Here is a 24445-nt window from a genome sequence, read left to right on the forward strand (position 1 = left end):
CCTGTGGTTGTCCCCAGTTTACAGATGGGGTGAGTGAGGCTTAGGGAATTTCAGGGAGTGTTGCCTTAGCTTACAGAGTCCATCAGCGGCAGAATATGGATTCCAGTTCCAAAGCCTTTCTTCCTCATTGTTGAGCCTGATTTCACAGATAACCTGCAGAGGTGACTCTAACTCTGCACTATTTTGGGTCTCTTTTAAGAGGAACAGGCTGCTTTGTAGAACACCACAGAGGCCTTCCAGAGTGTCATCACCAGCTGTGCCTGTTCAGGCCGCACCTTTATCCATGCTGATCCTTCTCCCTGGAATGCCCTCGCCTCCTATTCTCTGCCTCTCCAAATCTTATTCCTTCAAGGCCCAACTCATGCACCACCACCTATAACAACAGCTAACAAAAACGAGCTCGCTCTATGCCAGGGATGAAGCCAAATGCCTTACTGCAACACTGACTTTAATGTGGTTTCACCAGGGCCCTCTCCTGCTCTCCCTCCCACCCCCTCAGTTGGAGCACAGGTCCTGCTGGGATCCCTCTGACTGTGTCTGTGCCAGTGTCTGCCTCCTCCTGACCCTCTGAGAATCCAACTGGGTAGGGACTATAGCTGACTCATCAATCCGTGCCTGGCACTCCCAGATTACTGACCCGATGGAATTTCGCTGAATTTAGTGGGTGGAACACACAGACATGGTCTTTAGGCCTCAAGGATTGGTTCTTCCAAAGAACTCACAAGGTGCCTTGGGAAATGCCAGGACCTCCATGATGCCATTTGGGAGGTGTAAAAGTTACGTTTTCCTAAACCTGGGGGGTTTTCTCTGGCCTTAACCCATTTTTCCATGAAGGCTAGCATAACATACAGAAAAGCACACAAGTGTAGTACCTGATGAGTTTGCACACTCATGCAGCCAGTACCCAGGTAAAGAAACTCCCCAGGAGTGTCCCCCAGGCCTCCTTTCAGTCACTCCTCACCCGAGAGTAGCCACTGTCCTGACTTCCGACCGCTTAGAGTAGTTTTGCCTGTTCTGCTCTTTTTGTTAATGGAATCATTTGATGGCTGCGACTGCAGGCATGTGTGCTTCTTCTGTCTGTGAGATTCCTCCATACTGTGTATAGTTATAGATTGTTCTTGCTCATTGCTATACTGGATTCTGTTTTGTGATTCCAATTCTACTGTCAGGCATTTGATGCATTCCATTTTTTTGGCTGTTAGGAATACTGCTACTATGAACATTCTAGTATGTGGCTTTGGTGCATGCATGTATGTATCCTGTTGGGTATGGGACTAGAGGGGAAGTAATGAGTCGTAGAATCTGCCCATTTCTGCTTTAGTAAACACTTCAGACCTTATCTTTAACTGATGCAACTTACCATCAGCCCGGAGTATCCAGCTTATGTTCATGAAAATTGAATAGTCCTCCATCACATCACTGCTTTTAACAGGTTCCACTCGGAGGCCCCTCAAGTCTCCTGGGGTCAGAGTATGTCGGACCATCCACTCTGGAGATGGTCCTAGGAGAAGGTGAGACTGGTCATGACACCCCCTCTCCAGCCCAGTCTAGTGCCACCTGTTGTTCTGTGTGACACACTCTGACCCACCCCTCACTCACAATTCATCTCTTCTTCCTGCTAAGGTAGGCCAGACACCTCTCAGTGCTGGCTGGTATACAGCCGAGGTGATGCTCACCTCCTGGCCCCAGCCTGCAGAGCACGTGGGATCACTCCAGGTCCCTGTGTACGTATGTCTGCATCTGATGTATTTGGTATGTTTATGAGGATCAGTCCTGCCTTCCTCATGCTTCAGCCTGGACTCCAGCCAGCTGGCCCACATGACTCCTTCCTACCTCCTAGTTTCTGCCAGTACCATCTCTCCTTCAGCTCATGCTGTGTATCCATATTTCTTGGGCAGAAGCCCACTCATTCTTCAGATGCTACCATCCCCAACACTCCTCCTTCTCTAAAATATTTGCTTCCTGTTCCCAGCTATAAGTGACGTCCATCCCACGGCCGTTGATCTCCCTCTGAGGAGAGGCAGCCTTTCTTTTCTGTCTTGCATGGTGATTCCTGCCCTGCCTGTGCCTCTTCCTGCCAGGAGGCCAGCCCACCCAAAACCCTGAGAGCTCTGCCTTGGGCAGGTAGAAGCTTCACCCGCATTAGTTAACAAAGCAATGGTTTACCCTGCGCCTGGTCCCTAATGACCCACTGCCAGGATTTGGGTCCCTTAAAAGTGCAACTGTGCTTTCAATGTAAAGCCCCACATACCCATTTCCTAGTGCACCTACCGGATTCAGAGCCACACTGAATTGTCTGCAAGAGAGAAAGAAACCAAGTGCCATGTTGAATGCCGGCAAACCACAAGCCTTCATTTGCCAAATTAGACAAAACACCATCTTTTTCCTTAAATGCATATACAAGTGATGAATGTTCAAATAAAAGCTGAGCCAGTTCCACTTCACTGGATTCTGTTCACAGTTTGGGGAAGACTAAGTGTCGCCATGGTAGGCTGTGGTGGACCGTAGGTTAGCCACCGGTATGCATGATCCTCAAGTCTGCCCATCACTTCCCTTAGAGACCACAGGTAGGTCTCCACCCGCTCTGCACCTCGGCCTTCCGCGCTGCAAGCAGGAGATAACTCTGGACCATTATGAAGGCCCCTTCACGCTAACGTTTCACTGTAGGTTTTCAGAACAGTCTATAATATTTATTGAGTTTCCCCAGGTTAAGGACTGGCTGTGCCAAGAAGATGAGGAGAAGGAAGCTGTGAATGCAGTCTGTGGTACCTTCCCCAGGTTCTTAGAAAAAAAATCCTCTTTTAATATAAAAAGACTCACCTGAGCTATTTACAAAATCATAAAGCAACTGTGATTTCATCATGTTATCTTTTTAAAATAACTTTAAAAAAAATAAATAGTATCATCAATGTCTAAGAAAGGCCAGCACTAAATCCTTTGAGGTTAACTGCTTATGTCTTTTCATAAGAAAAAATAATTACTACTTCGGTTTTGTAATTAAAAAAAAAAACAAAACTGGACCTAAAAGGCAGCAGAACATTCCAACTACAAGACCCAAGGTGATAACCCCACCAGTTGTGGAATCTGAGTCCTCTCAGCCTCAGTGTTTCCAAATGCCTTGTAAGACACAAGGCAAGACTTGATGGTTCGAGTAATCTGAGTTGGGTGAAACTTCAGTTGCTCATCTTTGTCTTTTTAAAGCTGAATTCTAAGGGGGTATCATCAGTTTTGTTTTTCTCTTTGAACAAATGAGCCAGCACACTGGGAGCTAAGTTTTTGTCAAAGGGCTGGTGAGACAAAATTTAGAAAGAAGCAAAGCATCAGCTCTAAACTTTACAGAGTTCAAGCTGTTGGCCTAATAGCAACTACTGCAAAGACAATGAATTCTTCCTCTAGTGGAAAAGGCCAGGGGGTCTCTTTGCTGAGACAGAGGACAAGGAGAGCAGCTGAAGACAGAGCAGGGAATGGGGTCTGTCCATCATCATCAAGTAACACCATGCTTTTATGCTATGTGCTGTGCTAAAAGGGCAGAGAGATAACTTCAAATGCTATTTTGCAGATAAGCTTTTTCTTCTTTGATGACCCAGAAAATTCCTTCAGTCCTTCAAGTCATAGGGGAAGGAAGGAAACCCAAAGGTAGAGTTCAGGAGCTTAGCTCTGGGGGCAAGGGCCCCAGCACAGCCAAATCAACATGGCCAAAAAGGCAAGTAGAATGGAGAAGTAGGTCTTAGCCGACGAAGTGGGCAGACCTCAAGACCCCAGGCAGTAACCATACTGAACACCTACCATGTGCCAGGCTCTTTGCTGCTGCTTTGCAGCCCCTGTTGCTGTCCTTACTACACCCTGATGTATCCTTTTACAGATGAGGACACGCAGGCTCAGTGAGCATAACCAGCTGAATCCAGAGTACTCTGGCATCTGAACCCGGGTCTGTCTGATTCCCCCACCCCTGACTCAAGCAGCCCGATGCCCAGTGCCCTCCCGGCCGGTACCAGTTGGCTGCCCCAGAGAGTGCACAGGTACTCCCTCCCAAGGGTCCTCGCCAAGCACCCCAGAGAAACTTGAGTTGACCGACCTCTCAGGGTTCGGGCTCAAGGGACGGGAATGCTGGAAAGAAAGGGGCGGGCAAGGGGGCTTACCGGCTCCGAGGTCGCCGCACCCCCGCACAACGCCGCCAGACTCAGCATCACTAACAACATCGCGGAGCCACCACCCGCCAACGCTCCGGCTCGACGCAGCCTTGTGCGGCGCTCTTATCCCGGTGCGAGGCCATCCCTCCCGGCTCCGCCTCCCACCCCCACCCCGCCAGCGCCACCCTGTCAGGGGAGGCCCTCTGGCGCCCCCTCGGGGTGGGGAATGGAGAAGCGCCCGGTCGGTGGGGCCCGGAGGGATACCCACGTCCGAGCGGCTCCGAGTCGCCTCGGGCGCGCCCGTCCGGCGCACACGTGCGTTCAATGAGCCAGGTGCAAGATTGCACGCGCGCCCCGCCCTCCCGAGCCCGGCCGGCCGGGAGCAGATTGGGTGCGAGCTGCCCGTGGTGCTCCTCCTGGCCGCCAGTAGCGCGCGGAGCACCGGCGCGTTCAGTTAAAGTGTAACGGGGCAGGCAGGGCAGGGCCAGGCCGCCGCCGCCGCCAGCTCCTCCGGTTCCACCACTGACCATCCCGGCACTCCGACCGAGCTGCCCACGGTGAGTAGCGGGGACGCGCCCGACCCCCGGTCCACCCGCCCCGAACCAACTTGGCCGAAGCCCGGAATCCCGGGCGGCCTCAGGCCCAGAGGTCGGGTAGGTTGGGAGGACCTGGTCTGAACGCCAAAGTTGGGGCCCCACTGGGCGCTACTGCCGAGCCCTAGGAAACAAAAGCGGTGGGATGCGGGCAGCAAAGTCTGAGTTCTTCTGGGAAACTAGTTCCTCGCAGGAACTAAGTAATATGTAATTCGTGTAATGAAACTCTCCCTTTTCCCAGGTTTTTCTGGTCAATGTGTATTACCACAAAATGAGTCCTGACACTAACACTTGGGTCTCCGGAAGGCGGAAGCCTTCACCCTAAAGTTTGGAGGTGGGGTTCTCGAGTTTCACGGCATCCCTGATCTCTGAGCCAGCGTTAAATGCAAATTCTGGGCCTCTTCTAAGAGAGCAAACACAGTCCCTCAGGTCTGGGCAGGGTCCGGGATCTGCATTTAACTTAGACCTCCCCTGTAATTCAGTGCAGGTGGACCAGGACCATTGTTTGAGACAGTGGTTTGGGGAAAGGTTAATAAAAATCAGCTGGGCCAACAGTGGGTCGCAGAGCTTGCAACTCTGCTGCTTCAGCTCCACTGTTTGCAAAGAACAAGACCAACCCAAGGTCCGTTAAACTCGTAGGCCAAGTTAATTCCATTCTTTAGATGAAGAGGCCAAGACCTGGGCAGGGATGTGGGACTTAAGGATGGGATTGTCAGATTGTGAGAGGTTGACTTGGTCAAGCAGCTCTTTTTGTTGAGGTTCTCTGCACCAGGCCTGGCCCACGTGCCTGATTCAGATTTGGGCCTGCATGGAGTGGGAGCCAGTCTCAATGTCAGCTGGGGGCTCTGGCATGCACACATGTGGATTGCAGGTGACATTTCCAAGGGATTAGTCTGATTTCTGACCAAAAAGAGTGATTCAGGTCTGACTGGGGCTGGGCCACTCTGGGCCCCCCACTCAACCTCTCTGAGTTGCTTTGAGCCCTATGGTCCCTGAGATAATTTCCAGCTCTAATAGTTGTCTTAACAGTCATGTGCAGGGTGCTGGCTGACAGGTGCTCTCAGATTGAAGATGAGTGTGGTGAGAGCATGTTCAAGGGCACATGTGTCCGCCCTGCTGTGGAAGCACAGATGCAGACAGTTTCCAGCTCTGAGATTATGAACTTTGTCCCATGGTGCTCAGGAACCATGGCAGACATTTGGGTGGTGGTCAGTGTTCAGTTTCAGAAAGGCCTCCTGCGTGGCTATGTCGGGTGGTGAGACCAGCCCCTCTGAGACCAGCCAGGAGGCAGCTGCTCACCCAGATGCATTCACTGGACCAATAGCTGAGTCTGCCCTGGGCCAGGCTCTTAGCTGTGCCAGCTTTACAGCCATGCCTCAAAGTAGGCCTAGCTGCAGGAGCTTGGGCCCTTGAATGTGAAGGCTTTGGGGACAACCAGGGGTGCAGAGGTTAGTCCTGGAGATCCAGTTTGTGCATCAGACATGTATAGTGGGTGGTAGAGAGGAAGGAGGATAGGGTTCTAGGGGAGGAGAACTTCCTGGAGATGAAGGCTAGGAGGTGCTGCACCAGGAAGACCCAGGAGTGAGGGGGCATCCATGATGTCACATGGGGCAGAGGGGCCAGGGTGGCCTGGTCTGAGGTAGGCCCTTGCCTTAGGTCTTCGGCAATCAGGAGTGTCTTTGGCAAGAGGGAATGAGACAGGCATGGGAGGAAGTGGGTTCTGAGATGGGAGTGGAGTGGGGTGGCTTTGTTTCAAGAAAGGGTGAGGCTGAGAGTCCTCCAGGGGATGAAGCTGATGGGCAAAGAGGAGAGGGAAGATAAGGTGAGCGAGGTGCTCAGGGGGCTGAGCATCAGATAGAAGAGGAAGGAGGGAACCTGGGCAGTGGATGCTGGCCATTGGCGCGGGACACAGACTGAGCAAGCCCTGCCAGTGTCCTGGGTCCTGGGTTGGGTGTGTGTGGGCACAGAAATAGTACCACCTTGGCCCTGGTTCTCTGATACCCACAGCAGTCTGTAGGCAGGACTGCAGAGTGGGCAGTCCTGAGGAGAGCACTTCAGCCACGGCTGGTGTTCTCTGTTGGCCGATGAGGTGTGTTTGCCTGTCTTCTCGAGGGGGAGGGGTCTGCCCTGGATCAGAATGTCATTCCAAAAAGTGTCCCTCCATGAGTAGTCCTTGTTGGTTAAGCGTGCAGCCTCTGACGTGGCCTGCTGGAAGGGACACATTTGTTTGACTGCCTAAGCCCAGTAGCATTGTGACTTTGTAAACTGGAGGCAGGGCCACTGCGGGTCGAGAGGTCAAAGCTTCCTCTCTCTCTCTCTCTGACCTCTGGAAGTCACTGCCTATTTCAGAGCCTCAGTTTCCTTTTCTGTAAAGTGGGGCAGTTGAGACAGTGTAATGGCAACACTGAAGTGAGGTGACTCAAGTCTGTAAGGGAAGCAGCCTTTGCAGATGCTCTGACCTTCCCACCTCGGTCATAAATTCTGCCAGATCCGGGTTTCTGGAACAGCCACTGTGCAGTGTGCCTTCATGTCTGGGTATTTAGTAGGCATTTGTTAAATGCTTGAATGAATGAATGAATGAATGAAGGCACACGTTCCTCTGAGGCGGGTGCTTAAGCTTGCACCTAAGCCTGCCAGGCCAGAGAGCTGGTTTGGGCTTCCTCGTCTTTCTCCCCACTTCCTCCTCTGGTAGGTGAAGCTCGCCTCTACTGAGCCTGGAAGACCACTCTTCCCATGACTCTGACTCCAGACCCCCGGGCACAGGCTCTGTGCCACCGCTGGGAGTTGAGAGGCCAGGATTTCAGATCGCCTGGCTGTGCTACTCACTCACCAGTGCTGGCCTCAGGTGAGGCTGAAGCCTCAGTTTCCCCTGGCCTGGTAGGGCTATTGGAAGACTATGAAGCGGTGGGAAGAAAGTTGAAGGACTTAAAGGTGCTGTGTAAATTTAGGGACAAGAGAGGCAGGACAGGAAAAAAAAAACCAAATTAATTTCATGGCCCAAATAGGGAAATTTCTTTGGACCCAAGTGCAGTGATGTCCTCAGGTCTGTCACTTTTATCAGACCTTTGTTTTTCTACCCTGTCCATCACCAAGGGAACAAGGCCATTGGGGTTGTTGACAGGTCCCAGGCCCAGCCTCTGCCCACACAGGTGGAATTTTCCACTTCTTTTTTTTTTTTTTTCAAATATTAATCAAGGCACCAGCCAGTCAACAGTGGACTTATTGTCTTGTGAAGAGCAAGCTGTTTCTGGCAAACCCTGGCTACCTCCCAGGGCCCAGGCAGCCTGCCTGAAGTGGGGCAGGGTCTGTTGGGAGCACTCTGCCCTCAGTACCACCCCGCACCCTATTCTGCTCCAGCTGCTTGACTTTTGCAGAGTCAGTGGCTGTGCCTGCTTTGAGCCAGGGACTCTGAAGCCACACTGAGTGCCTGCTCCTGGTTCCCAGCAGGGCCACAGAACCGCAGACGTTTTCTCTGCTCCAGTGAGGAGGGGCTGGCCTAGGAGCACACACAGATGCAGGCTGTGGTGTCACTGCACCTCAGTACTACTCCCACCAGTTCTTAGGATGGAACCCTGGGAGGTCACAGCCTGTGTGTACTTGCATCGATTTTCAAATGTGTTGTCACAGTGGGGCCTCGAAGGAAGTCCAGAACACAGAGGAGGCCAGTACTGTTTCTCTCTCAAAGTTCCATCTGTACATGGGTGACAGAGTCAGCCTCCCAGGGCTGGAGGGAGGATTACTGGAGATAGCAGGGGGTGGAGCGGTGTGCATGTGTGGGGCTCATATGGCAGGGACAGCCAACTATTTCTTGATCAATGATACTTTAACTACTCTGTTATGAGTAATATTTTGCTGATAGTTGGAGCATCACTCTCTGTACTTTATGGAGGAGGAAATGGAATGAGTGAGGATGGAAGGAAGAGAGCAGGGAGGGACCCAGGCCACGCTGTGAACTTGATAAAGCCGCCGCCACGTGCTTTTGACTTTGCACTCGTAATTCTTTGGAGGGTGGTTTTGGCTCTTTTCTTTTTCTCTGCTAACAAATCTATGAAATGGGTAGCTCTGTTCCTATTTTATTGATATGGAAACTGAGGCCCAGAGCTGCTAAACCAATAGTGACAGAATTGGGGCTGCAAACCAAGGATCTTGACCTCCATCTCTTTTCACTTTTTAAAAAAGTAGTCAAACTTGAACGTGGAACTGCAATATGTGAAACAGATACAGGAGATGCTGCATATTGGTGTGAGTTTATCTTATAAGTTCATATTTGTGGGGTTTTTTTTTGCATATCATAGAATAGCGATGCTATTTCCCCTAGCACATCCTTGAAATGGGGGCGTGTGGGTGCTCACTGACGGCCTGCACTGGCCCCGCTGCCTGATTCCCATGCCCCCGTTCAGTGACAGAGCCCTTTGTGTCTACGCAAGGAAGCAGTGGGCGTTGTTTAAGCAGCTCGCCTGTCAGTCCTTAGGACCCTCTGCAGTTAAGCCCCTCCAGGTGTTTGAAAGGGACACAGTAGTGGGCGTGTGTGGGAAAGTTGGCTGACTCATCTGCTTGCTGCTGGTTTATAAATGAAAGTGGGCTGGCTCTGGGCTGTGATCCTGCCCCCTGCCACTCCGCGGATGGGCTGACACCCTGCCCGGGGTACTCAGTGCCTCTGGGCCTCGCTGGCCGTTGGTGGAGTGTGACTCCCAGCCTGTAACAGTGCCTGATTGACCATGGGTTAAAGAGTAAACTGGCCCCACAGCGCTGCTGCTCTCTGCTGTCTGCCCAGCCGTGTCTGTAGCAAAGGTGGGAATCCGGCTGCATGTGGTGGGGAGGGAAGCTCTGTCCCTGGGCCTTGGGCAGTACCACCTGCACACGTGGGTTTGCCCTCCATGGGATTGATGTCTAGTCCTTAATAGACCATCCCAGACTCCCTGTGGTGAAGGACCACATCTGTGTGATTATTAAATTTTAATCTTGAATGGGCTGATTAAAAAAAAAAAAGAAATTGTTATAAAAACAAAGATATACCGCATTTAAGCCTATTACCTTATTAGGGTTCTCTGCTGACAAGTCACTGGTCAGACTGCCAAACCCTGCCTTTCCATTCTGTGCTTATCTTCCTCAGACAGTCGAAAAATAGGAAAATAGCACATGGGCTGGCCCTGGCCTCCGAGCCCCGACTCCTTCACCTCTGGGTGTGAGGTGGGGGTTTTTATGAGTTGAAAGCATGCTTGAAAGAGGAAGTGGGTAGCAAGCCTTTATCAAAGGCCCCGAACTTCTGTGGAAAAGGGAGGAGCCCTTCAGCCTGGACGGGGCTCTGGCCTGTGAGTTGCTCCCAGTCTGCCTTCTTTCCCTCACTCCTTTAGCAGGGATAGTTGAGATTTAAAACAGACAGCAAAAACAAAAGTCCTTTTTGTCGTGGAAAATTTTGGAACACGTACAAAATTAGCCAGAAGAGAGGATTGAGCCCCACGTCCTATAACCTCATGGGTTTCGTCTGTCCCTGGAATCCCTGGGATTATTTTAAACCAAATCACAAATATGGTTCATTTTTACTCTGTTAATTTTTCAGTAGGTATCGTGGAAAGAGTCATTTTAAACAACAGAACCACAGGACTGGGGTCACATCTGACAAACGGTGACTTCTTAACGTCCTCAGATACCCAGTGTCTGAATCCCAGGATCTGAATGAGATCCATACGTTATTCCCCGTGATCTATGGATTTCCCTCCATCTCTCTCTGTCTTGTTTCTTTTTCACTCGAACTTGTTGGATGAGGTTTCCCTTGGCCTGGATTGGGTGCGTGGTGTCCCTGAGTGTCCTTCCACATGTTCCCCTGAATTTCGAATTTCCTCTGAATCAGTGGGTGGACCTAGATGTATGATCAGATTCCGGTTTGGAGTTTTGGGTGAGGCTTTTTCACTTTCTCTCATTCAGACCCCTGTCTCCACTTGAAGGAGAAATCATTTGTGTTTTTAATATTTCCCTGTGCGTGAAGTTACTCTCGTGAGGCCCAAGCTGACCCCTCCGCGGCTGCCAGGCTCCTGTCCATTATGAGATCCTCCAGCTACTATGTGGAGGACAGATGGTGAGGTGGCGTGGAAGGGACTTGGTGGATGCAGTGATGCTGCTAGGACGCAGGCAGGAGGGTCTGGGTGGGAGATGATGGAGCCTGACCTATGGGCGGACCAAAGTAGGCAGATTCAGCAGTGCCGGTCCCATGCCTTAAAGAGAATCACTGCCCCGCTGTGCCTCAGTTTCCATGCCTGCCTCCTCTCCTGAAGTGAACAATGTGTTCTTAATACACTAGTCACATAAGGAGCATTTATCGGACACCTGCTGTGTGCCTGGTCCTGGGAGCTATGAGCTCCCCGCTGCTGACTGAGAGTGAGCAAACATGGTTGATGCTCTGGGCACAGACCCTGTGAGGTGGAAATCTTGGCAGCTCATGAGGCCACAAGGCCACTGTGCCTGTCCCAAAGACCTCCTTCAACACTGCAGAGAGGGGAGAGCAGTTCCTCTTTCTGGTGTTACGTCTTTTCTGTGTAAGGGGCAGGGCACCAGGATCTTTTGTCCCCGCAGCCCTCCTCTGGTTTTGACTCAGACTTGGCAGTGCCCCCACCATTGGGTCCCCCACATTCCTACTTTCACCAGGGCCTCCTGTGCTACAGGAGCCCACCCACGCAGGCTTCGCGCAGGCCAGAGTTCAGGGAGGTTCACGTCAAAGGCCAGCCCGAGATGCTCCTACCCTGCCCCTGAGTCCGTCAGGCGACTGGTTCTGGGGGAGGCCCTGGGGGAATTGATTCCCTCAGCAGTGACCTAGATACTACACCTGCCTCCCAAACACACCTCATGCATACACACCACCTGCTCAGACTGGATCCACAGACACGCCGGCGAGGGAAAGAGATGGCAGGCAAGCGGGGGAGGAGCTGCCCTCGGATATTAGGACTCTGGGTTTCCCTACCCTACACTGCTTTCGGTGGGACTACCACTGTGGAGGTTTTAGAAAGGGGGGAGGCTAACTAGAGAGAGGTGGGGGCTGCATAGGGCAAATGCCTGGAATGCAGGGTGCAAGGTCCTGTGGGCACCGTGGGGCCACAGAAGAGAGGAAGGAGGAGCTGCAAACATCAGAGGCCCCGCAGAAGCTGGCGCCCATGTGTCAACAATAGGAAACTCTTGACCCGGGTCACACAGAAGTCCCAGCAGAGTTGGGGATGAAAGCCTGGCCTTTGGTTGGCATCAGACTTGGAGGCTCCCCCTGGGGCTTTCTTGGCAGCCTGACCAGCTCTGCCCTGTCCCATGTCCCACCTGTAGCACCAGGAGGGCCCAGGGGCAAGTGGACCCTGCCCAAGCAGCCCAGAGTCGTCTCCAAAGCAGCAAACGATTAGCTATTTCAGGAGAAAAATGATTAGCTAATTGTGACTCATTTGTTTATTCTGCACCAATATGTGGGAGATGAGAGTTTTAGGAAGAGAAAGTTGACTTTTGAAGAAAATGCCTTTTTTAATTAAAAAGAAATTGAGCTACAACAGACATACAGTAAAAGTGTACTGATAGTGTATTTTTATCTGTATATATACCAGGTGACTACTACCAGGTCAGGATCCAGAACGTTCCTTGTTCCCCTTCTAAGTGGTGCCTCTGTCCGCCCTGGCACAGATGCATGAGTTCAGTGTCCCAGTCTCAGCCTACCCAGGTGTGGGAGCTGTAGGCTGCGTGCTGGCTGGTCTCCAACGTGTGTCCACTCAGCCGGCATTACAGAGGGCCAGCCTCTGGCCAGGCTCCGTGTTGAGGACAAGGCCACAGAGCCCTCAGCTGGGAGAATGGGCCTTCAACAGCTCATTTCACTCGTAGGATTGAGGTCCCAGTCAGTAGTACAAAGACAAGTCCCAGGATGGTTGTGGCCAGTGGTCAAGGAAGGCTCCCTGGAGGAAGCGTCAGTTGAGTGGGGCCTGAGGGAAAGTGAGGAGGGACCCAGGTGCAAGGAGGTGGGGACCCTGTACCTGGAAGAAGGAGCAGCATGTTCAAAGGCCCTGGCGGGAGAGGGGAGGGAAGGTGGTCCAGGTGCCTGGAACACAGAGAGTGAGGCTCGTGGTTTGGTGAGGGGTGGGTGGGGCAGGAGACAGGTAGGGCAGGGCTCCTGAGACAAGAGGGGCCCTGAGGCTGTGAGGAAGCTCATTTTACCACCTTGGGAGGGAGGGTTTCCTGGACTGAGAGTGGTGGTAGGTTCCTATGGGAGGAGGAGACAGCTGCCCAGGGTTCTTCACAGGACTGTTACCACCTAGCGAGGTCTCATCTCTTAGAACGAGACCCGTCCCACCCTGGGCCACCATCCCAAACTCACCACCTCCCACCCCCAGGGCTGGGCAATTGGGTGGCCTTGCCCTTGACAAAGCTTTGCCAAGCTTCAGGGAAGCCACTGAACTTCACCACTTCTTGGCCTCCAGAGCCCTGGTGGGCATGTGGCACCTTGTACCCTTTCCATATGCTGATGGTAACGTTTTAGCTCCAGGGATGTGGCTTTGTGGGTGAGGCCTGTGCTGGGCAGGTCTTGCGTCTGACTTGAAAAGGGACAGGGGCTCCCCCTCAGGCTTGTTTCTCTTTCTGTGATGTGGGACTGATGGTGATGACAATGAAGATGATAAAGCCCCCAACCCAGCGTCTTTGGGGGATTCAGAGTGTGTGGTAACCCACACGAGGTGCTCAGGATGGGTGGCTGCCCCATTATTATTATTATAATTACATATATTGTATATATATTATAATTATAACTCTGGTTCCATGACTTAACTGTGAACACGTAATGGGAGCTACAGAGCATTGTTCATTTGACTCACACAAAGCTTAGCCTAGAAGGCTGAGAACCTGTCGGAGGTCTTGCAGGAGAGCAGGTCAAAGCTGGGACTAGAAGGCCAGGTCAAGGGCAGGTGGCCTGCCCTGAATCCTCCATTAGACAACAACCCGCAAAGACCCCCAGACAGGGGAGGATGGCAGTGCCCCCACCGCTCTTTCTGCAGTTTTCTCTTGGAATTGTCATCACCACCCTGGCCCATGCATTCAGAGACAGATGTGAATGTCAAGTACCTCTGGGGACAGTGCCAGCCTCAGGGCACCAAGGGGCTTAGTGTCCATGAGCAGCTGAGCTTTGTACCCAGGTCTGCTCAAGCCATGTCTGTATTAACAGAGCCATGTGGTCACTATTTACTAATTTATTAATTTAAATTATTTATTATTTATTTTATTGACCTACAGTCAATTACAATCTGGCAATTTCTGGTGTACAGCACAATGTGTCAGTCATGCATATACATACATAAATTCATTTTCATATTTTTTTAATTAAGGGTTATTTATTACTAGATATTGAACATAGTTCCCTGTGCTATACAGAAAAAACATTTTTAAAATCAATTTTTATATATAGTGGCTAACATTTGTAAATCTCAAACTCTGAAGTTTCCCACCCCCTTTCCCTGGTAACCATAAGATTGTTTACTATGTCTGTGAGTCTTTCTGTTTTGTAGATGAGTTCATAGTGTCCTTTTTTCTTTTTCTTTTTTTTTTTTGATTTCACTTATGAGTGATATAATATGGTATTTTTCTTTCTGGTGACTTCATTTTAGAATGATGATCTCTAGGTCAATCCATGTTGCTGCAAATCGCACCATTTTATTCTTATTTATGGCTGAATAGTATTCCACTGTATAAATATACCACATCTTCTTCATCCAGTCATCTGTCGATGGATATTTATGTTGCTTCCATGTATTGACTCTTGTATATAGTGCTGCTGTGAACATGGGGTGCATGTGTCTTTTCAAATTAGAGTTCCCTCCAGATACATACCCAGAAGTAGGATTGCTTGATCATGTGGTAGGTCTATTTTTAGTTTTTGAGGAATCTCCATATTGTTTTCCATACTGACTGCACCAATTTAGATTCCCACCAGCAGTGTAGGAAGGTTCCTTTTTCTCCACACCCTCTCCAGCATTTATCATTTGTGGACTTTTTTTTTCATATACATTGAAGTATAGTCAGTTTACAATGCTGTGTCAATTTCTGGTGTACAGCACAATACTACAGTCATAGGAACATATATATATTCATTTTCATATTCTTTTTAACTGTAAGCTACTGTAAGATATTGAATATAGTTCCCTGTGCATGTTGTTTATCTATTTTATATATAGGAGTTAGTATCTGCCAATCTCAATCTTCCAATTTATCCCTTCCCACCCCCTTTCCCCAGTAACCATAAGATTCTTTACTAAGTATGTGAGTCTATTTGTTTTGTAGATAAGTTCATAGTATCCTTTTTTTTTTTTTTTTTTTTAAGATTCCACATATGAGTGATAACGTGGTATTTTTTTTTCTCTTTCTGGCTTACTCACTTAGAATGACAATATCCAGGTCCATCCATGTTGCTGCAAATGCTATTTTTTTATTCTTTTTGATGGATGAGTGGTATTTCATTGTGTAAATATACCACAACTTCTTTATCCGGTCATCTGTCCATGGACATTTACATTGCTACCATGTCTTTGCTATTGCATATAGTGTTGTTATGAACATTGGGGTGCATGTATATTTTTGAAGTAGAGTTCCCTCTGCATATATACCCAGAAGTAGGATTGCTGGATCATGTGTTAGGTCTGTTTTTAGTTTTTTGAGGAATCTCCCTACTGTTTGCCGTACTGGCTGCATGAAACTACATTCCCACCAGCAGTGTCGGAGTGTTCCTTTTTCTCCACACCCTCTCCAGCATTTATCATTCATGGACTTTTTTAAAAAAATTTTTTTATTGAAGTATAGTCAGTTTACACTGTTGTGTCAGTTTCTGCTGTACAGCACAATACTTCAGTCAAAAAGGAACATATATTCGTTTTCATATTTTTTAACCATATGTTGTGACAAGATATTGAATATAGTTTCCTGTGCTATACAGTATAAACTTGTTTATCTATTTTATATTTAGTCGTTAGTATCTGCAAATCCCGAACTGTCATTTATCCTTTCCCACAGTCTGCACCCCAGTAACTGTAAGTTTGTTTTCTATGTCTGTGTGTCTGTTTCTGCTTTGTTAATAAGTTCATTTGCCTTTTTTTTTTTTAGATTCCACAGATAAGTGATATCATATGGTATTTTTCTTTCTCTTTCTGGCTTACTTAATTTTAGAATAACGATCTCTAGGTCCATCCATGTTGCTGCAAATAGCATTGTTTTTTCATGGTTGAGTAGTATTCCATTGTATAAATATACCACATCTTTATCCAGTCATCTGTTGATGGACATTTAGGTTGCTTCATGTCTTGGCTATTGTATATAGTTCTGCTGTGCACTTTGGGTGCATGTATCTTTTTGAATTAGAATTCTCTCTGGATACATACCCAGAAGTGGGATTGCTGGATCATATGCTATGTCTATTTTTGTTTTTTTGAGGAATCTTCATACTGTTTTCCATAATGGCTTCACCAAACTACATTCCCACCAGCACTGTAGGAGAGTTCCTTTCTCCCCACACTCTCTCCAGCATTTATTGTTCATGGACTTTTGAATGATGGCCATTCTGGTGTGTGGTCATACCTCATTGTAGTTTTGATTTGCCTTTCTCTGATAATTAGTGATATTGAGCATTTTTTTATGTGCCTGTTGGCCATTTGTATGTCTTCACTGGATAATTGTTTGTTGAGGTCTTCTACCCTTTTTTGGATTGGGTTGTTTGTTTTTTGTTATTAAGTTTTATGAGCTGTTTATATTTTCTGGAAATTAAGCCCTTGTCAGTCGCATCATTTGCAAGTATTTTCTCCCATTCCATAGGTTGTTTTCTTTTGCTTATGGTTTCCTTTGCTGTGCAAAAGCTTTTAAGTGTAATTAGGTCCCATTTGTTTATTGTTGCTTTTATTTCTATTGCCTGCGTAGACTGCCCTAGGAGAACGTTGCTAAGATTTATGTCAGAGAATGTTTTTCCTATGTTGTCTCCTAGAATATTTATCATGTCTTGTCTTATATGTAAGTCATTAAGCCACTTTGAATTCATTTTTGTGTGTGGTGTGAGGGAGTGTTCTAACTTCATTGACTTACATGCAGCTGTCCAGTTTCCCCAACAGCACTTGCTGAAGAGACTGTCTTTTCTCCATTGTATATTCTTGCCTCCTTTGTTGAAGATTATTTGACCATAGGTCTGTGGATTTATTTCTTGGCTCTCTCTTCTTTTCCATTGATCTGTATGTTATGTCTATTTTTATGCCAATACCATGCTGCTTTGATTACTGTAGCTCTTTAGTATTGTCTGAAGTCTGGGAGGGTTATTCCATCCAGCTTCATTCTTTTTCTTCAATATTGCTTTGGCATTTCTGGGTCTTTTGTGATTCCTTATGCATTTTACAATTATTTGTTCTAATTCTGTGAAAAGTGTCATGGATAATTTGATAGGGATCTCATTAAATCTGTAGATTTCCTTGGGCAGTATGGTTATTTTAACTATATTGATTCTTCCAATCCAAGAGCATGGGATATCTTTCCATTTCTAAGTCATCTTTCATTCCTTAATCAGTGTTTTGTAGTTCTCCATGTATGTCTTTCACCTCCTCGGTCAGATTTATTCCCAAGTATTTTACTGTTTTGGTAGCGATTTAAAAGGGATTGTTTCTTTACCTTCTTTTCCTGCTAATTCATTGTTAATGTAAAGAAGTGCAATTGATTTTTTTATGTTAATCTTGTATCTTGCTACCTTGCCAAATTCTTTTATCAGCTCTAGTAGTTTTTGTGTGGAGCTTTTAGGATTTTCTGTATGTAGTATCATGTTGTCTGCATATAGTGACAATTTTACCTCTTCTTTTCCAATTTGGATCCTTTTTATTTATTTATTTTTTTCTTGCCTGATTGCTCCAGCTTAGAATTCCAATACTATGTTGAATAGAAGTGGTGTGACTGGGCCCCCTTGTCTTTTTCCAGATTTTAATGGGAAGGCTTTCAGTTTTTCGCCCTTGAGTACTATGCTGTCTGTAGGTTTGTCATAAATAGCTTTTATTTTTGTCATAAATAGCTTTTATTTGAAACTTCTGTTTGGGCTGATGAAAAGTTTTAGACATGGATATTGCTGACAGCTGCATAACACTGAATATACATAATGCTGCTGGATAGGACACATTTTTTAAATGGTTAAAATGGTAATTTTTAATGTTATGTATATTTTACTATAATAAAAGTTAGCATAATGTTTTCAAGGTTCAGGTAAGGATCCTACTTCATGCCTTTGCATATAGGTATCCAGTTAACCCAGCACCAGTTGCCTAAAAGATGATACTTTCTCCACTGAGTGGTCTTGTCACCTAGTCAAAAATCAATTAACCATCTATAGGAGGGTTTATTTCTGGGTCCTCTGTTGGTCTGTATGTCTGTCCTTATGCCACCACCACGCTGTTTTGATTATTGCACCTCTGTAGGAAGCTCTGAAATCAGAAAGTGTTAGTCTTCCCACTGTGCTGTTTACCAAGATTGTTTTGGCTATTTGGGGTCCCTTGAGATTTCAAATGAATTTTAGGCTGGGTTTCTCTATTTCTCCAAAAGCAGTGTTGGGATTTTGCTAGGGATTACATTGAATCTGTAGAGTACCTTAGGTAGTATTTCATTTTAGCAATATTAAATCTTCCAGTCCATGAACACAGGCTGTCTTGCCCTTTTTTTATGTCTTCTTTTTAATTTCTTTCAGCAGTGGTTTGTAGTTTTCAGTCTTAAATCTTTCAACTCCATGGTTAAATTTATTTCTATACATTTTATTCTCTTTGCTGCTATTATAAATGGAATTGTCACCTTAATTTCCTTCTTAGATTATTCATTGTTAGTGTCTAGAAATGCACCTGATTTTTGTGTGTTGATTTTATATCCTGCAGCTTTGCTGAATTTGCTTATTAGCTCTAACAGTTATTGTGTGTGTCTGTGTGTAATCTTTAGGGTTTTCTACATGTTAGATCATGTCATCTACAGAGATAATTTTACTTCTTTCCTTAAAATTTTGATGCCTTTTATTTCCTTTTCTTGCCTAATTCCTGTGTCTAGAACTTCCAGTGCTGTGAAGAATAGAAGTGGCAAGAGTGAGTATCCTTGTCTTGTTCCTGATCTTAAGGTAAAGATTTCAGCCTTTTACCATTGAGTATGATGTTAGTCCAGGGTTTTTCACATATGGCTTTTATAATATTGAGGAAGTTTCATCCTATTCCTTGTGTACTGAGTGTTATCTTGAAACTGTGTTGAATTTTGTCAGATGCTTTTTGTGCATCAATTGAGATGAGTATGTGGTTTTTATTCCTTCATTCTATTAATGTGGTGTATTATATTGATTTGTTTTCGTATCTTGAGCCATATTTGCACTTCTGGGATAAATTCCACTTAGTCATGGTATATAATCCTTTTTAATATGCTGGTGAATTCAATTTGCTTATATTTTGTTTAGTATTCATAAGAGATATTGGTCTGTAGTTCTTTTGTTAGTGTCTTTGTTTGGGTTTGCTATCTGGTTAGTGGATGCCTCAGATAATGAATTAGGAAACTTGCCATCCTCTTCAATTTTTTGAAAGAATATGAGATGAATTGATGTTAATTCTGTAAATATTTGGTAGACTTAATGAGTGAAGCCATTTCGTCCAGGGCTTTTCTTTGTTGAGGGGGTTTTGATTACTAAGTATTTCCTTACTAATTATATAGGCTTACCATATTTTATATTTCTTCATGATTCAGTTTTGGTAGATAGTATATTTCTGGGAATTTTTCTATTTCATCTAAGTCATCCAACTTGTTGGTATGCAGTCATTCACAGTAGTTTCTTATAATTTTCATATCTGTAAAATCAGTAGTGATGTACCCACTTAAATTTCTGATTTTACTAATTTGAGTCTTCACTCTTTTTCATAGTCAATCTACCTAAAAGTTTGTCAAAAAAAAATTTTTTTTAAGAACGAACTTTAGGCTTGACTTTACTGCTTTTCTGTTCTTTATTTCATATATCTCTGCTCTAATCTTTATTATTTCCTTCATCTGCTAGCTTTGGGTTTAGTTTGCTCTTTTTTTCCTAGTTCCTTAAGACGTAAAGTTAGGTAATTTTTTGAGATCTTTCTTCCTTTGTAATGTAAACATTTACAACTATAAATTTCCCCTTAGCAGTGCTTTTGCTGCATCTCATAAGTTTTGGTATGTTGTGGTTTTATTTTCATTTGTCTAAAAGTATGTTTTAATTTCCTTTGTTATTTCTTCTTTGACACATTTGTTGTTTAAGAGCGTGTTGTTTCATGTTCACATATTTGTGAATTTTTCAGTTTTCCTTCTGATGTTGATTTCTAGTTTCATTCCATTATGATCAGAAAAGATACTCTGGGAGGAGCCAAGATGGCGGAGTAGAAGGACGCTGGTAGCTCACCCTCTCACACAAATACACCAAAACTCGCATCCACGGACCCACCCAGCCAACCAGAGCACCTGCTGGACTCCAACAGAACATCGCCCTCTTCAAAAGACAAAGACACCACGAATCTGGTAGGAGAAAGGGAAAAAAGAAAGAAGAAAAAGCAAAACAGTGTGGGTCTGGTCCTGTGGGGAGGGAGCCACAAAGGAGGAACAGCGCTCGCTCGCTGGGTCTCCCCTCTCCAACGGAGAGGCCAGCAGGGCGGAGGGGGAGCCTCTGAGGCTCAGATCTGTATGAAGCACCCCTTGACCGACAGAACTAAGTTAAATGGGCCACAGAGGGTCCCTGCGACACCCGGCCCCAGACGCAAGCAGGCAGCTGGGGGCTGGGACAGGCGGCCGGAGCCGGGCAGAGGATGGGGGTGGCTGCAATGAGGCGGCCCCAGGGGACTGCAGGGGGCTGCGCGCCGTGGCTGTGGGTGCACAGGGCAGAAGCACAGGGCAGAACAACCTGGGCCCTCCGTAAACAACGCGGCTGATGTGTCCTGGGGGGAGGGGCGCCGCAGCCTTTGTCTCTTCGGACCCGCGGTGCCAGTAATGGCACTTCTCGCGAGAAGAGAGGCGGGGCGCAGCCACAGCCGCCATCTCCTCCTGTGCGCGGTACCGGGCGGGGGCGTGGTCAAGACCTGAATTCGCACCTGGGGGCTCTGCAACCTCCTAGGCAGGACTGAGACTTGTTTACAGCCTGAGGCAGATAGGATCTTTCTGCCCTGGTACCTCAGAAAACACGAGCGCCGCCAAAACAAATAAGGAGCTGGGTTTTGGCATGGAGCAGGGGCGGGGTGGTTCCGCCGTCTTCCCTGAGTCCGCCTACAAAGCGCCGACTGGAGGCAGAGCGGGCAGCTGCACAGAGCAGCGGAGCGATCGGTGCTGGGAGAGGGCGGGTGGCCACCTGCCTTCCTGGCAGGAGCACAGCACCTGACCTTGGTGCTGGGAGGGGGCGCAATCCACTCGCCTACCTCGCCGGAGCGCAGCATCTGACTGCGGCATCAGGAGGGGCAGTGACCCGCCTGCCCACCAGGTAAGAGCTCAGCACCTGACCCACTGCTGGGAGGGGCCGCGATCTGCTTGCCGACAGGCACTGGGAGCAGCACATGAGGATGCCAACAGAGGGCCTCTGAAAACAGCAACCGTAGTTCAGGAAACAGGGTGAAGACAGAAAGACCTCTCGATAAAATCATTAAGACTGCACAGTCTCCAGAACACATCCCTGTTTTTTTTCTTTTTAATCTTTTTTATATGTTCTATTTTCTATTAACTTTTTAATTTTTACTTTTTAAACAATTGTATATGTCTCCAGTTTTAATCATTTCAAAATTTTTCTTTTAAAATCTTTTTATTATTTTTAAAAATCCACCTGATTTCACTTTTATTTTTCTTGGTTTTGATGTCCTGTTATTGATTATACACAGGTTTCAAATACTGTTTTCTGATTTTTTTCTCTTTTTTTAAGGTTTTAAAGGTTTTAAAAAGACAACTCAATTGCTATTCTGTTTCAGCTTGCTCTTCTATTGATTATACACTGTTTTCAAACCCTTTTTTCTTCATTCTTTTAAAATTCTCTTTTTTAAAAGTATTATTCCTGCATAGACTGTAGATAGATAAATAAACTCCTTAAGGACCACAATAGATAACTGATACTCCTTAAGCCACAGTGTCAGAGAGAGATGAGCAAGATGAAGAAGCAGAGACACCACTCCCAATTAAAAGAACAAGAGAAATCCCCTGAAAGCACGATCAGTGAAATAGACATTGATAGCCTACTAGATCAAGGTTTCAAAAAAGGAGTGATCAAAGTACTGAAGGAACTAAAAGAGATAGTGTTTAGAGATACAAAATATGTCAAAAATGAAATTGAAGCTATAAAGAAGAGCCAAGTAGAACTGGTAAACTCATTTGCTGAGATGAGAGCTGATCTAAAGGCTGTACAAAGCAGGCTAGATAATGCAGAGGAACGAATTAGTGACCTACAAGATAGGACAACAGAAAGCACCCAATCAGAACAGCTGAGAGAAAAACAAATAAAAGACAAAACAATATAAGGGACCTATGGGATAATATAAAGCATGCCAATCTACACATAATAGGGGTCCCAGAGGGGAAGAAAGAACAAAGGGGATTGAAAAGGTTTTTGAAGAAATCATGACTGAAAACTTCCCAAACTTAAAGAAAGAACCAGAGATCCAAGTACAGGAGGCTCAGAGGGTCCCCAACAGGAAGAACCCAAGTAGACCCACACCAAGATATAGCATAATCAAGATGGCCAGAGTCAAGGATAAAGAAATGATTCTAAAGGCAGCAAGAGAAAAGCAAAGAGTAAGTTACAAGGGAACCCCCATAAGGCTCTCAGCTGATTTCTCTACACAAACACTACAGGCCAGAAGGGAGTGGCAAGATATATTCAAAGTCCTGAATGAAAAAACGATGCAGCCTAGGATACTCTATCCAGCAAGGCTATCCTTTAGAACAGGAGAGATAAAGAACTTCACAGACAAGCAAAAACTAAGAATTTAGCAACACTAAACCCATGCTAAAAGAAATATTGACAGGCCTACTCTAAATAGAAAAGAAGCAGGATGCTACAAAAATGAGAAACTCATAAGTGGAAAGGAGATAACTACCATGAATTACAAAAAGAGTAAACAAAATTGTAAAAGAAGACATTTAAATCATTAAGAGTGGGAGAGGGAAGCAAGAAAAGCCATTGTGGAAAACAGTATGGAGATTCCTCAAAAGACTAGGAATAGACTTACCATATGACCCAGGAATCCCGCTCCTGGGCATAAATCCAGAAGGAACCCTACTTCAAAATGACACCTGCACCCCAATGTTCATAGCAGTACTATTTACAATAGCCAAGACATGGAAACAGCTTAAGTGTCCATCAACAGATGACTGAGTAAAGAAGATGTTGTATATTTATGCAGTGGAATACTATTCAGCCATAAAAACTGACAACATAATGCCATTTGCAGCGACATGGATGTTCCTGGAGAATGTTATTCTAAGTGAAGTAAGCCAGAAAGAGAAAGAAAAATACCATGAGATCGCTCATATGTGGAATCTAAAAACAAAACAAAACAAAACAAAACATAAATATAAGACAGAAACAGACTCACAGATATAGAATACAAACTTGTGGTTGCCAAGGGGGCGGGGGGTGGAAAGGGACATACTGGGATTTTAAAATGTAGAATAGATAAACAAGATTGTACTGTGTAGCACAGGGAAATATATACAAGATCTTGTGGTAGCTCACAGCAAAAAAAAAAAAAATGTGACAATGAATATATATATGTTCATGTATAACAGAAAAATTGTGTTCTACACTGGATTTTGACACAACATTGTAAAATGACTATAACTCAATAAAAAAGTTTAAAAAAAGATACTTTGTATTATTTCAGTCTTTCAAAGTTTATTAAGATTTGTTTCATGGCCTAACATGGTCTGTCCTAGAGAACGTTTCATTTGCACTTGAGAAAAGTGTGTATCCTGCTTTGTTGGGTAGAATGTTTTATAAATTATCTGTTAGATCCAATTGGTTTGTAATGTTATTCAAGTTCTTTATTTCCTAACTGATCTTCTGTCTGGTTATTCTATCCAATATTGAAATCTGAGTATAGAAGTCTCTGCTTATTACTGTAGAACTATCTGTTTCTCCCTTCAGATCTGTCAGTATTTGCTCTATACATTTTGGGGTTCTGATGTTGGGTGCATATATCAATTTCAGGTTAAAACTTTATTTATCTAAACTTTGTCTCATGCAGGTCATACTTTTTATATTTTGAACATATTTTTATAGTGTACTTTTTATATTTTGAACGTATTTTTAGGATTCAGCCATATTTGATAGAGTTGCTGTGTGTGGTTCCTTCATTTTCCTTGCTGCATGGAGTTTCTTTGTATCTGACTGCAACTTTTTCTATGTCATTTCTATTCCCGTATACATTCTTAAGTCAGCCTGTTAATTTCCAAAAAAAAAATTCCTACTGAGGTTTGATTGGCATTGCATCCAAATCTATAAATCAGTTTATGGAGTACTGACATAAGATGTGAGATCTTCCTATTCATGTCATCTCTTTCTCTATATTTGGGTTGTCTTTAATTTCTATCAACAATGTTGTAGTCTTCAGTGTTGCCCATGTATTGCACATGTTTTGTTAAATCTAATCCTAATTATGTCAAATTTCCCGATGTTCTTGTAAGTGGTATTGTTTTGTCTTGTGGTTTCCCCCACAGAGGATGGGACCAACACTACAACCACCCATAATT

General features: G+C 45.7%; 2 protein-coding genes across 11 annotated transcripts in view; one reads left to right on the forward strand and one right to left on the reverse strand.

Moving 5' to 3' along the window:
• The window catches only part of IL17RB (interleukin 17 receptor B), a 13949-nt gene extending 9671 nt beyond the window's left edge, over positions 1 to 4278 (reverse strand). Inside the window, exons 1-3 of the mRNA XM_045505323.2 lie at positions 4140 to 4278; positions 2272 to 2296; positions 1361 to 1501 (exon numbers count right to left, since the gene is read on the reverse strand). Coding sequence (XP_045361279.2) covers positions 1361 to 1501; positions 2272 to 2296; positions 4140 to 4199 — 226 coding nt within the window. The 5' untranslated portion in view covers positions 4200 to 4278. The remainder of the gene's footprint in view (positions 1 to 1360; positions 1502 to 2271; positions 2297 to 4139) is intronic.
• CHDH (choline dehydrogenase) overlaps positions 1 to 24445 on the forward strand; it is a 45051-nt gene that overhangs the window by 7977 nt on the left and 12629 nt on the right. Inside the window, exons 1-3 of one of the 10 annotated variants that reach the window (XM_074344657.1) lie at positions 4486 to 4687; positions 18773 to 18839; positions 20051 to 20242. The exons of 3 other annotated variants lie outside the window; for them this stretch is intronic. The gene's annotated coding sequence lies outside the window, so the exon portion shown is untranslated. Of the gene's footprint in view, positions 1 to 4484; positions 4688 to 18772; positions 18840 to 20050; positions 20243 to 24445 lie in introns of those variants that run through there. 6 more of the 10 variants (XM_074344659.1, XM_074344655.1, XM_074344658.1 and 3 more) reach the window with 6 other exon arrangements.

This window comes from Camelus bactrianus, chromosome 17, assembly GCF_048773025.1.
Source record: "Camelus bactrianus isolate YW-2024 breed Bactrian camel chromosome 17, ASM4877302v1, whole genome shotgun sequence".
Classification (NCBI taxonomy): domain Eukaryota; kingdom Metazoa; phylum Chordata; class Mammalia; order Artiodactyla; family Camelidae; genus Camelus; species Camelus bactrianus.